The sequence below is a fragment of the Zingiber officinale genome, chromosome 7A (assembly GCF_018446385.1).
Source record: "Zingiber officinale cultivar Zhangliang chromosome 7A, Zo_v1.1, whole genome shotgun sequence".
Classification (NCBI taxonomy): Eukaryota; Viridiplantae; Streptophyta; class Magnoliopsida; order Zingiberales; family Zingiberaceae; genus Zingiber; species Zingiber officinale.
The window spans coordinates 17,280,040-17,293,960 of NC_055998.1; the positions used below are offsets into that span (position 1 = coordinate 17,280,040).

The 13,921-nt window shown below is 33.3% G+C and overlaps 2 protein-coding genes across 2 annotated transcripts; one reads left to right on the top strand and one right to left on the bottom strand.

Annotated features, from left to right (window-relative positions):
• The first annotated feature begins 1,947 nt into the window (after positions 1 to 1,947).
• On the top strand, positions 1,948 to 5,610 carry LOC122001069 (serine carboxypeptidase 1-like). Its single transcript, XM_042555646.1, has 14 exons — positions 1,948 to 2,140; positions 2,212 to 2,357; positions 2,768 to 2,838; positions 2,942 to 3,064; positions 3,288 to 3,390; positions 3,464 to 3,501; positions 3,585 to 3,686; positions 3,869 to 3,949; positions 4,023 to 4,268; positions 4,465 to 4,530; positions 4,636 to 4,757; positions 4,996 to 5,109; positions 5,213 to 5,258; positions 5,340 to 5,610. The coding sequence occupies exons 1-14, from the start codon at positions 1,995 to 1,997 to the stop codon at positions 5,421 to 5,423; spliced, it is 1,488 nt and encodes a 495-aa protein (XP_042411580.1). The 5' UTR covers positions 1,948 to 1,994; the 3' UTR covers positions 5,424 to 5,610.
• A 36-nt stretch (positions 5,611 to 5,646) lies between these two features.
• Positions 5,647 to 7,680, bottom strand: LOC122001072 (probable protein phosphatase 2C 33). Its single transcript, XM_042555648.1, has 5 exons — positions 6,981 to 7,680; positions 6,532 to 6,807; positions 6,348 to 6,465; positions 6,032 to 6,255; positions 5,647 to 5,941 (listed from the first exon to the last, which is right to left on the bottom strand). Exons 1-5 carry the CDS (start codon positions 7,125 to 7,127, stop codon positions 5,690 to 5,692), a joined length of 1,017 nt encoding a protein of 338 aa, XP_042411582.1. The 5' UTR covers positions 7,128 to 7,680; the 3' UTR covers positions 5,647 to 5,689.
• Positions 7,681 to 13,921: the final 6,241 nt, after the last annotated feature.

Here is a 13,921-nt window from a genome sequence, read left to right on the forward strand (position 1 = left end):
TCATTTTTTTTAATCAATTGTTATAGTATAACAATTGATTTGGAACCTTAATGGATACTATAGCAATCTGTTGAGGTAAATATGGAAGGGTAAAATGGGTATGAGATAATTTTAAAATTTATCAATGTGATATGGATATTAAGTAACTTTAGCTATGTTAAGAGCATCAATATAAATTTTCCTAAATATAGAATTTACCTTAAATTATACATTTTATGTAACAAAATTTTTTACATCCTATCCTATTCATTCTCTAAATTTAGGAATGCAATGTATTTCTTAAATATTAAAATATCATTTAATTTGATTGAGAAAAAATAAAGAAATGGATTGAGTAATGAAAAATGAATATTATATAGGGAGAGAGAGAGAAAATAATAAATAAAGTGAAAGAGAAAAAAAATTAATAATAAGAAAAATAAAGATAATGAAAATTATAGGGTAGCATCTACACCAGCTTTTTTATCAAAAGTATATAATTTATGATAAAAAAAATTACTTTATTAAATTTGGATATTCACTTTTCATTATACCATATAATAACTTCCCTATTTTTCTCTCTTCTATAATATTTAGAGAATGAAATCATTCTCTAAATTTAAAGAATTCATAAATATAAAATTTAGGGAAAGAATAAGATAGCTAATGCACATACTTTTTAACTACCCTATCCAAAATTTAAGATAAAATATTTGAATAGGGCAACTGATATGGATACTCTAATATAGTATATAATAAAAATTAATTATTTAAATTTAATAAAGTGAATGATTTACATTAAATTTTAGAGATATTATAGAAAAAATAATATGACTACTCTAACGACTTTAGATCAGATCAATGCGAACACAACATGGCCATAATTGGATTGAGTCGCAAGAAACTTGGTCCAATTGATCTTGTTAACCCACTAATCTTAAAAGTAATTAGTTTCTTAAATTCATCTATCAAATAAATTTAAAATAAAACTATTCTCTGAGTTATTTTAAAAATATATACATCCTCTTATTGGAGGTTATCATCCTACAAGTATTGTGTAATAAATTATAAAATATTATACAACACTCTTTGTGTTTCCTATATTTCCTCATAAATTTTATAATCGTAGAGTATCATCCTCCTCCATGTATCGCGTAATAGATTATAAAATATTATATAGCACTCTTTGTATTTCCTATATTTTTATCATGAATTTTATATATTTTTTTCCTATTTTGTCTCATCAGCTATCTTAATCACCACAACTATATTTTTATCAAACAAACTCATTATTTCCTTACCAAGTTTACCAATTCAAATGTTTCCTCAATTTAATAAAATGGATAAATGACAAATGATTAATTGTATTTATAGACAATAATATTTTCTAATTTATTTCCACTCATGCTCCTTTAATAATTAAAGTCTAAAGTAGTGGTCCCATAATTAACAAAAAAAAAACAAAAAGGTGGTTACTTGTTTCTTTCTAAAATAATGGTTTTACATTAAGCATTATCTAAACCAATTATTTAGACATTGTACAAGCTAATTGTGGGATTTATATCAATAATTTGGGAAAATACACTTTTCTCCGTCACGCGAAGGTCACGTGTGTATGTCGTAGCTAAAAACAGCAACATATAAATATATGATTATATATAGCACAGACATAAAGCCTTTTTTGTGGGTTACTAAAAAAAAGAATTTTTTAAATGTATCGGATAATCACAAAAATAATAGCCACTTAAAAGTTTGGCACCCAGTGTGTACCCTCATATGTTGCCAGAACCCATCCAATACGATCAGCTCGCTAGTCATCTTAATTTTGAGGTGGAGACTTTTTGAGAAAAGCATGGCGGCAACTTGAAGACAACTCATTGTCGCACTCAAAATTCCAATTTTTAAGATAAAAAACGAAAATTTTCTCTGTTTTTTTTACTCCGATGATTGATATCGAGATTATAAATAATCCTGCAGGCCTTCGATCCAGCAACAAGCGAGCCAGGCGCAATTCGATGGCCGTCCCACGCTTCTGCCGCGCTCCCCTGTTGGGGTTCCTGTTCCTCCTCGCTGGTGGCCTCTCCTTAGCGGCTCCCGAGGGTGCTCGAATCACGTCCGTTCCGGGATTCACTGGAACGCTCCCCTCTGATCACTATGGCGGGTAGGAATTGAGACTAGTGAAAGAATAAAAAATGTTTTTTTTTTTTTTAAACCTTTCCGTTGGGGAAACAGGTACGTGACGATAGATGAAGAACATGGGAAGAAGCTCTACTACTACTTTGTGCTCTCGGAGGGGAACCCTTCCGAGGATCCGCTGGTGCTGTGGCTCAATGGTGGGCCGGGATGCTCCAGCTTTGATGGATTCGTGTACGAGCATGGTAATAATGTTGTTCTTAATCTCTTCTTCAATTTTCATAGACACCATGCTCATGCTGGATGTGGATTGTTCGTCTGGTGTTCCTGTTTCCTAAATGAGGTCTGGAATAATGGATATGCACTTTCTAGTGCCAAAATTCGTTCTTTCGAGGAAAGAATCAATGAGAACCAAATCCTCAGAGAACTGTAATTAGTACTTGAAAAATCTGCATCTTCATCCTTGGAGATACTTTTTGTTGTATCTCGAATCCCAACTTGTCATGTAGGCCCATTGAAAATTGTAAAATACTGAACCATTAGCTTGTAGAGCTTACTTTACACTGTTCATGAGAGGTATATCTATCCTTTTCTGTCTTCTTATTCTGAGTCTTCCTATAAAGATGTTCCACACTAATTTAATCTTTCATGGCAGGTCCATTCAATTTTGAATCTGGGAACAATAGCCTCCCAAAGCTACATCTTAATCCTTATAGCTGGTCAAAGGTGACGATTTGCCCAAGATTTCACAAATAGTGGTTGCAAATTCTATGTTTCTGCTTGCTTATGGTTCTGACCATCTGATAGTTATTTTCCCCCCTATCCTCAGGTATCTAATATCCTCTATTTGGACTCTCCAGCGGGAGTTGGACTGTCCTACTCTAACAATATCTCAGATTATGTCACTGGTGATCTGAAGACAGCTTCTGATTCACACAAGTTCCTTTTGAAGGTGCCTAAATGCATTAATCTATCCCCTTATATCATTAAGCAAGCTAACACTTTGTAGTTGAGACAAACATGGTTTAATCACTATGATGCCTCATTAAGTAAGATATTGAGTCTTTAAGGATGAAAAAAAAAATACAAAAAGTTCAATTATGTGCATATCAATTGGTTTGTATCTTTTTTTCTTGTGGGAGCTTAAGCTATTTTTGGTTTGATTGTACAAGCAGTGGTTTCAGTTATACCCTGAGTTTCTAGCAAATCCATTTTACATATCTGGGGAGTCTTATGCTGGAGTTTATGTTCCAACTCTTTCTTATGAAGTTGCTCAAGGTACAAAGACAACACTGTTGAGTTGGCTAATTTCTTCCTCTTTGCTTTTGTTGATCAAAAGATTTCCTTCCAGGAATCAAGTCTGGAGTAGAGCCTATTCTAAATTTCAAGGTATCATATAATGGTTTTCTTGTTTCCTTTCTTCAATATACGTTCAGACATAATTTCAAACCTCTCCCATATACTCCTTTCAGGGTTACATGGTTGGAAATGGCGTTGCTGATGATGTGTTTGATGGAGATGCTCTTGTTCCATTTGCATTTGGAATGGGACTTATATCAAGCGATTTGTTTCAGGTGTTACTTTCACGCTGCACTATACCTAGTTTCATGGATTGTGAAAGTGAATTTATTAACAAAATTCCACAAGATGGCCAATTTGTTGATGGATGCATACAATATCTATATCTGCTTAGTTCATCCAATTTCAACTGGTCTCTGTTTACTTGGTTACATCATTTTGTGTGCTTATGTTTCAGGAAGTTAATAATTCTTGTAATGGAAGTTACTGGAATCCAACAGATGAGAATTGTAAAAGCCAGCTAGACAAAGTTGATAAGGTAATATTGATCTTATTTTGTGTCAATCTACTTTAACTGATAATATCAAGGTTCACTTTGCTTGCATGGCCAGGTACTTGATGACCTTAACATCTATAATATCCTGGAACCCTGCTATCACAGTTCTGAAAGCAGTGAACTTGCACTTCGTAATGACAAATTGCCTTTGAGTTTCAGAAGATTGGGTGAGACCAATAGGCCTTTACCTGTTCGAAAAAGAATGTTTGGTCGTTCTTGGCCTTATAGAGCACCAGTCAAACAAGGTCGTATCCCTACCTGGCCAGAACTTGGACTTGGAAGTGAAACAGTTCCCTGTACGGTGAGTATCCGAATAGTAGTAAATTTATAAAGGGGATTGGGAGCATGTTTAATAGTTCGTAGTTTACTAACTTATGGAATGATCACTTGTCAAATTAATAGGCACTGCAGTGTTAGTGAGAAGTGAACACTATTTTGCTAGATCATTTATTAACCATCAAGCAACGATGTCATTCTTGACTTGAATTATGCTGTAGGATGATCAAGTTGCAACTGCATGGCTGAATGATGAATCAGTGAGATCAGCAATTCATGGCGAGATGGTACAGCAAAAAGATTACTGAAAACTATTAACCACTTCATTGTTTCAATGAAACTAAGTCATTTGTTTTTGATCCTTTTTTTTCCTTTCGCTCTAAAATGGTTAGGAAAGCATAACAGGACCATGGGAACTATGTACAGACAAGATTACCTTCTACAGTGATGCTGGAAGCATGATCAAGTATCACAAGAACCTAACTGCTATTGGTTATCGTGCACTCATATTCAGGTAACTTGCCTTTAATTTTTCTTTGGAGTGCAATCTTTCTTGGTAATAGAAGGCCTTCTATCCTTTTAACTTCTGGCAATACAATTTATGTGTGCAAAGTTTTGTAAATGAGTGTAACAAAAAAAGCAACATCTCTTCCAAAAGTTTCCCACCAGTGCTCTGATTTCCAGTTAAATGTTTTGTTTTTGCTCATCAAGGTTAAGTTCTATACTGTTTGGAACTGTTTTTTTACGCGCAGCGGTGACCATGATATGTGTGTGCCTTTCACCGGTACTGAAGCATGGACTAGATCACTCGGCTATGGAATTATTGATGAATGGAGGCCTTGGTATGTTGATGCTCAAGTTGCTGGGTAAGCATTCAACCTCTTGTGCTCTAACACTGCAGGTGGACAAATTTTATCACATCTGCCACAATTCATTTCTCCTCTTCACTTTTTATTCTCTTCTTTGCAGATACACCCAAGGGTACGGGCATGATCTTACCTTTCTCACCATAAAGGTATCGTTTTTAAAATGCCAAACATGTTTCTTTGATCAGCATCCAAAGTTTTTTCACTTTGCTTGTGATATCGTGCTTCAGGGATCTGGTCATACTGTTCCTGAATACAAGCCAAAAGAGGCATTGGCCTTCTACACACGTTGGCTGTCTGGCACAAGCATTTGAACAAATTGTTTTGCATTTGTTTCCTAATTCTACCTCGATGCAACGATGGAGTTTGCCTCGATTTAGTACTTAACCTATCACCTGGCCAACCTCGCACTAACTTGGATCTGTTTATGTTAGTGTTCTCTTTCTTAAATAATGCAATGGTAAACTGGTTTATGAAGAAGATTCTTGCCTCATCACTCAACTATTAGTCATTGATGTTGCAATTTTTATCTAATAAAAAAATAGCATGGTAACCGAAAACAGCAATAAGAATGTTCAGTTCAGGCAATGGCAACCTCGATGTCATTGCGTCGACCATCTTCCTTACTGTTGGCAGTGGAGCTGCTGGACTCATCTGAATTAAGGAAGAGGCAAACCACGGCGCAGTCGTCGATCTTTGACGTTGGATACTTGAACTTCCAAGCCAGAGCAGCTGATTCAACGAGAGAGCGAGCAGACGACAACGACGACGACCTTGTGGGAGCAGAAGCAACGATGCTCACCACATCTTTGTTGGACAAAGCATCCCAGACCTGGCAAAAACTGGGAAGAACTTAAGGATATTTCTCGTAGAACAATTACATCATTCGACTGATCATGTTTCAGCGGGCTTGGAATCTCACCCCATCAGTTGCCAAGACGACAAACTCGTCTTTTGCCGTAACGCGTCTGTATGAAACCTCAGGAACCGAGATCAAACCGAAATCCTTCAAACAAAAATCTCCAAAAGCCGGCGCCATGGCCAAGCCGGGGGAGTTCTGATTGGGCAACCATACCCGAGCGACTTCTGGTTCATTTTTCAAGGCAAAGACACGGCCCCTGTGTCGCCGAATTCTTTCGGCTTCCCCTTGAATTGAATTGAAAAGAAAAGAAAAGAATCTATAAGATTTAGACTACAATCATGGAAGTAAGATGAACAGAGTGGTGGAAAAAGCATACGGGGGAGGCTCGGTTTGAGATCCCTGGTCAATTGAACTGCAATCAAAGAGTTGTTTTCATCTCTAGTGCCCAAAACTGCTCTGGAATCTCCAACATTTCCAATGACAAGTTCTTGCCCCTGAAGAAGACGAGATCGATCACAAAAGAGAAAACAACCTACAAGTTGTAAATAATATCAATCAACCTGCTTGACCAGAGCGACTGCTGTTGTCCCACTACAGAAACAATCAATTTCCGGGTGAAGCCTGAGTTCTTTATCCACGACTCTGAAAGCCTTCAGGAATGAATCTTTCCATGCTTTAAAGAAATGTAAATGGCCATCAGAAGCTCTTGCAGATGGCGAATTGGCACGTAGATTCAGAGGCAGAATGTCTCTTACTTTCCTTGCCACCATGTGGCCATTTGGACCGTGACCATCAAAAACTCCGCAAAAGACTGCATCGCTCCTACCATCAAAATTCTGCATGTTAAAGATGAATTCGTTACGATTATATCTTGGATAATCGAGATCAGGAAGTTAGTCTTACAGATATATGATCTTTAGTCGTGTTCTGTCGTCTTCCGATGTGACGAGACATAGATAGTTGGCTGGAATTCAACAAAACAAGCAAAGTCGGCGACAAAATAAATCACCTCCCAAACGATCATGGCGTCCTGGTTGGTCCCCTTCTTTCCCTGCTGGGTGAAGAGCGACGCGGCGCTGGTGGCGCCGTTGAGGCACATCCTCCCGGGGATTCCGTGGAGCTCCTCGTCCTCCGGAGACGACAGGCAGGACCCCATCGGGAGGGTCCTGATCACGTTCAATATGCATTCCAGAGCAGCGAGGCAGTTGAACCGAGCAAATAGAGTTGGAGGATCCGTCGATTCCTTCTGCGCCAGGCTTATCCTCCCCTCTCAGATAGGAAATATCATTACAAATAGATTAATAAAACCAGAAGAAGAAGAAGAAGAAGAAGAAGAAGAAGAAGAAGAAGAAGAAGATTGATCTCCACAAGAAAAGAAAAAAAAACGCTTTTTTTTAAATGATGAAAAGGAAGATACCGAACGGAAGAGAAATCGGCCGACGGAAAAGAAAATTATCGAACGACGTTGAGGACTGTGGACTCCAACCTCTCGCCTTCTTCCCGAACCCTTGGGTACGATCCTCCTTCAACTCCAAATGCAAATCCGCGTACGCCAATGCCTCCTTTACTCCTGCTCTCCCTCTTGCTCCGTCTCTCCTTCCTCTTTCGTTTTGGGTCTGTTTGTATGATGATCCTCGGTTTCCTGTGGACGTGCGTTCTTCTTTTTCCTTGCAGTTTGTACTCCACTTTAGTAATTTGTGTACTTGCTTAATATCAGTTTGTCTAGACAATTTAATAATTGAGATTTTTCTATTTTCTTATTTACAATATTTTACTTTTATTTGCTTAATTATTCAATGGATGTAACCATGCAAAAAATAAAAAAAATAAAAAATAAATAAAAATTAACTGGCCAACAACCGTGGCAGGGCGAGTTGGTCTGTGATGGGCTAGCCAAATGGCTGGATGAGATAGATTGAAAAATTTATAACCCAATCCAAGTGAAATATAGGATGGACAGATCAAATTTTTTTTTAAAAAATTATATCTTCCAGATTTTAAATAACATTAATTTCCATCAAAACATTATTATTTTTTTTTTTTTGCAAAAGATCATCTCAATTAAATATATTTTAGAAATATATATTTTAAATATAAATAGATAAAAATGTATCGTATTTGATGAAAATTAAAAAAATAATAAATTGACATAAAATTTAATTTATACGTGTTTCTAATCTAAACTCGTCGTAGATCGACTCACGAGGGTCACAGGCCAAGGCAGGTTGGTCCATCTAGACCGAGTTTAAAATTAATTAATAATATTTTAATTCAATCTATTTAAATTATTTAGTAGAGCCTAGTAAATCCAACCCAAATTGACAATTTTAATATTAACTACTTAATAGTTTGTTAACATTAAAAAATAATTATTTTATCTTAGTTAAAATTACTACACATAAAATAATATTACATCAAAACAAAATATTCGTACTACTTAAATTTTATTAAAATTACTTTAAATGAATCAAAATCTCTTTAAAATAGTTATAACTTGCAATCATAGAAACTACTGTATTAATTGTTATATGTTATAACAACTACAGAGACCATGTAACAACGAGTTGTAGCTATTACAGCATGTCAATATAAGTATATAACACTAGAAGCAAAAAAAAAAAAAAAATATATATATATATATATATATATATATATATATATATATATATATATTGTAAGTATTATAAAGTAACTATTATACGTGGTAACAGTTAGTCATAACTATTATAATAACTTTGAGCAAAAGAATATTTTTGAGAAAAAATATTTGGTGATGTCTTTTCATTTTTAATTTTTTTTGGAAAAGGGAGCGTTTTTTTATTTATATAATTTTGGAGGCTCTTTTAATATTTACTCAATAAAGATACGTTAATATTGGTGGATAGATGACATTTAAAAAAAAATTTGCTTAAAATAAAATATTTATAAATTTAATGTCTCTAACATGCAAAACAATTTAATTTAGCTTTAAAATGTGAAATAATTTGGCATGATAAAAAAAAAATGTAACTTATAACTACGGCGGTAAATGAACCAAACATTCGTGAACAAGTTTGGTGTTCGGCTTAGTAAGAGCTTGTTTATGTTCGTTCAATATATATTAGATTAATTAAACAAACAAGTTTAACCAGCTCGTTAAGCTAAACAAACAAGCTTGAACACATATGTGTTCAGTTCGTTAACGTTCGTGAACAATATTCACGAACAATATTTATTAATAAATTTCTTTTCAATATGCTAAATAAATAATAAAATAAAATAAATAAATAAATTTAAATTATCAATCTTAATAACAAATCAAACAATCAAACAAGCTTGAATTGAAAGTTTGATAACATCTAAGCGAACCAAGCTCAAACCAAGCTCAAGTCAAGCTCGAACCAAGCTCAAGCCAAGCTTGAATTGAGAGTTTGATAACATCTAAACGAACCAAGCTCAAGCTAAGCTTTAAACAAGCTCAAGCTCATGAAAAATAAATCAAGCCAAGCTTGAACACTCATTTCAAAAGTTTGATTCATTTTAACCTCGGCTCGGCTCGGCTTTGCTTGATTATCTTATCAAACAAGCTTGAACACCCCAAAGCTCGACTCGACTTGGCTTGTTTACAACCCTACTTATAACATTAAATTTATGACCAAAAGGAATCTAAATTTATATAATATGAAACAACTAAAATAAATTGATATTCAAATTTTTTACCTAGAAGATCTCCCAATATTTCATAAATTTAAAAGGTAAACACAAAATATATATATATATATTAATATAAAAAAAGTCACTCGCAAATACTAAAAAAACAATAAAAATATCGATCAATTCATCATTAAAGTTAGATATGGATGTCAACCTACATTGTGTTAAAAAAAAATTGTATTTTTGTTGTTATTTGACGTTTGAATTATATTACAAGGATCCTAATATTTTTCATTTTAATATGGTATATAGATTTACATTGAATAATGTTGATTGTTATTATAATAAAATAAGATAAATATAATATTTTATAAATCCAATAAATGACGTCGGATAGAATTATAAATGATTTGAATTTTGACTTGTTTATATTTTCTTTATTTTTATTATTATTTAGTTGGCATCGATATTAAAATTTATCCTTTAATCCATCAAAATTAAAATGTGATCTTTAAATATAAAAAAAAAAAAACGAGAGCGACTTATTTATATTTTGAAAGGCATGCAAATTAATGATCGACAGCGCAAAAGCACTCATGGAATGCATGCTTTATTATTCAACGCATTAATATTGTTGACGTGCACTAGTCGGTCAAAATTATATGAAAATTAGTGTTTATTCATATAAAAAAATCACCATGCATTTCACGAGCCATTTTTCCACCCATAAAAAATATGAATTATATGGATAATATAAATATACATATATAAGTAAAAAAAAAAAGTAAAATAATAACGGGCCTTATTTACTCTATATTAGGCCGGCCGATAATTGATTTGGGCCGGCTCAACTGGGTAGAAACTGAGAATAAAGATGACACCATTGTGGTGAGGAAGAAGAGTTAATTTGAAATGCGAGATGAAACTGAGGATGGGAGTTAAGAAAATTTAAAAAAAAATGGTGGCGATGGCTAGTAGATTAATGTAAGTTCTTGATACTATATATTTTCTTTCATGCTAATTAACGATTTTGGCATTTATAATTAAATCTCATGTTTTTAAAAGTTAAGAGACGACTGAATATTCGATTATAAAATGATCATTTTCTTGTAATGTTTTTCGTTATGGTCTTTAGAAGAATTATTACTCAGGCTGGTGCATATCTTCTAGGGTATGGAGAGTTGAAATGGGATAGATTCTGAGATGTTAGGTATGGAAGAGATGTCCCTAGCCTATTCATGTTTTCCGTTGATTTGTGGAGCTTTTAGAGGCCTGACTTTTATATTTTTCTGCAGGGGCAACATCACATATGAAACTACTAGGAGCAGTGAACTACTCCATGTATCAGTGGAAAGAAAAGAAAAAACTCGCCCACGGGTATATCTGAGTTGGTACTCGATTGCTAAAATTATCACAGAGCAAGATTTGAATCCACAGTGGTTCATCCCATTAAGGAATACTACCGTAATTCATGACCCTTTCATTGGTCTTAGGGTGGACCGTGAAAGTGTTAGTGTATACTTATATGTCAAGATATTTTTTATCTATTTTATAGATAATTATTTTATAAAAATAAGTATTTATTATTAATTATTTATTTTTCTATAAATATATAATTAATGATAAAGTTTTATAGATTAATGAATATATTAATCTGAAAACAGTTCTTAATTGAATAGATATCGAGAAGGGACATGAATATTTAGATCAAGGTTGAGTATGACTAGGTTGAGAGATACCGAGTGATGAATATCTAAATTGTACTTGGGGTGCCTTGAGTTTAGAGGTACATTGGACACGACCCACTTAAGAGAAGATCACATATTAAGCATCATTGGACATTCCTCTTATAAACGAGTGTAATTGATCTTTTGACCTAAAACCTTCATTTATTTTATACGTGGAGTTATATACTTTGACATTGTTAAAAGTAGTCTTTAATCAGATTATGATTAATATGATTGTTGGGTATATGGTAAAACATAAAGAGAATAGTATTGAGTTAATATAAAATTCATCGCTCTATTAGATTAGGAGTTAATATTCTCACTGCTTAATAGAGATATTAGTGACTTAAAATTCTTGGTCATGAGAATAATGATTTACCATTCGAGAGGAGTTTATTATATCTTAGAAATCAAATAAAACAATTAATTTGATGATGATGCATAATGTATCGAATTAATTGGGATGTATACTTAGATAAAGGAATTGGATTATACAGTAATCGATTCATAGTGGTTTATAGTTTATAACTAATATTATATCACATTGGGTGACTAAAAATTATTACTAGACGGTTTACCTCAGTATGTATATGGATTTACACTACCTGTGCATTATCTATAATTGATTATTTTAGTGGATACTAAAATTAATTAATTTTATCATTTCTAAATTAGAATTAATTGGATTATTAATTAAATCAAGATTGAATATGGATTTTTTTGATTAAAAAAAAGAGAATGAAGAATTCAAATAGTTACAATCATGATGATTAATGAAAAATTTGAATAATCACAATCATGATGATTAATAGAGAATTTTAATATACACAATCACGATGATTAATGGAGAATTCAAATAGCCATAATTATGATAATTAATGGAAAAGTTGAATAGTCACAATCATTATGATTAATGGAGAATTTGAACAACCATCATCATAATGATTAATGGAGAATTTGAATAGTCATACCTCTTCATTTTCCTTGGAGGCTATCTTATAAAATATTCTTAGGAACCCTCTCTCCATTTCTCCCTTGAAGATTTTTTCTTCACTTTCTTCCTTCAAAAGAGATCGATAGTAGTTCCAAAATATTTTATCGATACGAGAAACAAACAACTACGAATTATGTTTCGTGATCTAATGCACGTGGATACCGTTAGAAAAGTCACACGTGAGATTTTCATTTGCTTGTGATATCATTCACTCAATCAAGAACTATGAGGTAAGTTTTATTTTATGTTATTTTATTTAAAATTATATATATCACTAAAATATCTATAATTTCAAGAAAATTTTGATTTTAATATATGTATTTCATTGTCCTATTCCAAGAGAAATGACATATTGAGTGAGCTTTATCAGCTGTTTTTTTTAAAAAAAAAAGTCAATATTTTATTGCTCTTAATTAGTTTGATTGCGTACCAAATTTTAAGTGCAAGAAAGAAAGCTGGACTTCTACAGATCGTTGTATCACGATGTGCCAAAGATGCGAATTAATTTGTTAATTTCTTATGTGTAATTTTTTTATAATTCAGATATCTCGAACCTTATAGACCCAATTAATTCCAGAGATCAATTATTCATTGAATAAATTCAAAAGCACAAACGACTCCTCATTCATTAGCCAAAATCTCAAATTTTGGTGTCCATACAGAATATCACTGCTATATATTTTTCTCTATGGCTAAATTGTCCCATCTTGGCCAACAAAAGATAAGCATTTCCACGACACTTTGCTAGTGGTCCCCTTGTCTGCACTATATATATATATTTCTAAATTGATTTTTTGATCACTACTTTTGCTATAAAGTTAGGATTGAAAATCTACCTTATCACGCTATTTCATTTAAATTTCACTCTCGTATTCATTTTGTATTTTGTGGTATCTAGTTTATGCAAATATATATATGATACACACGATCGAGCACTTAAAATAAATAGGATAATAAAATTATCCTATATATATACACGTGATAATATTATTAAAATTATGCATCATTATCAAATCTGTCTCCCAATATTTTCCCCCCCGATCATCATGATGCGTTATCGTTAAGAGACCGAGATGCATGCCGGTATAGGTTCCATGTGACGTGGGGACGCCCGCATACATGTCGCCAAATTGAGCGAGACTGCCTTCTTTTGTCGTGGACTTTCTTGCTTGCAGTTGCAGGTCGACAACTACTGCTGCAGTGCGGCCTCATCACTCTCTCTTATTTGTCGTATGCGATCCAATTCTTTCAAATAATTTTACTTTCTATTTCAATTCCCATGCCTTTTATTGATCTAAATAACATGATTTATTTTATGATATAATTATAAACAAGTCACAAATCATCATCAATCCAATATATTGCACTCGCAACAAGTTAATTATCATTTCTTGTATATTGCAAGTTCACGTACATACATACATACAACTCTCTAGTCCACTGATCACGCACATCCCTGCCTAAAACGCCAAGATCGAATTAAGGAGTTAACTTTGCCAACACAGCCTCATGCATGCATTCAGCAGCTACAGTTGCAACCTTCATTATTGCTGACAACCTTTACAGGTTTCCCTATCCATTAATCCAACAGTCAAA

Excerpts from the sequence above, each read along its gene's own strand:
- LOC122001069 (XM_042555646.1), top strand. The coding sequence starts at position 1,995 with ATGGCCGTCCCACGCTTCTGCCGCGCTCCCCTGTTGGGGTTCCTGTTC. Across the intron at positions 3,687-3,868 it reads TATCAAGCGATTTGTTTCAG|GAAGTTAATAATTCTTGTAA; the intron begins GTGTTACTTTCA and ends CTTATGTTTCAG. Across the intron at positions 4,269-4,464 it reads GTGAAACAGTTCCCTGTACG|GATGATCAAGTTGCAACTGC; the intron begins GTGAGTATCCGA and ends ATTATGCTGTAG.
- LOC122001072 (XM_042555648.1), bottom strand. The coding sequence starts at position 7,127 with ATGGGGTCCTGCCTGTCGTCTCCGGAGGACGAGGAGCTCCACGGAATC. Across the intron at positions 6,466-6,531 it reads CAGTCGCTCTGGTCAAGCAG|GGGCAAGAACTTGTCATTGG; the intron begins GTTGATTGATAT and ends CGTCTTCTTCAG. Across the intron at positions 5,942-6,031 it reads TCGTCTTGGCAACTGATGGG|GTCTGGGATGCTTTGTCCAA; the intron begins GTGAGATTCCAA and ends AGTTTTTGCCAG.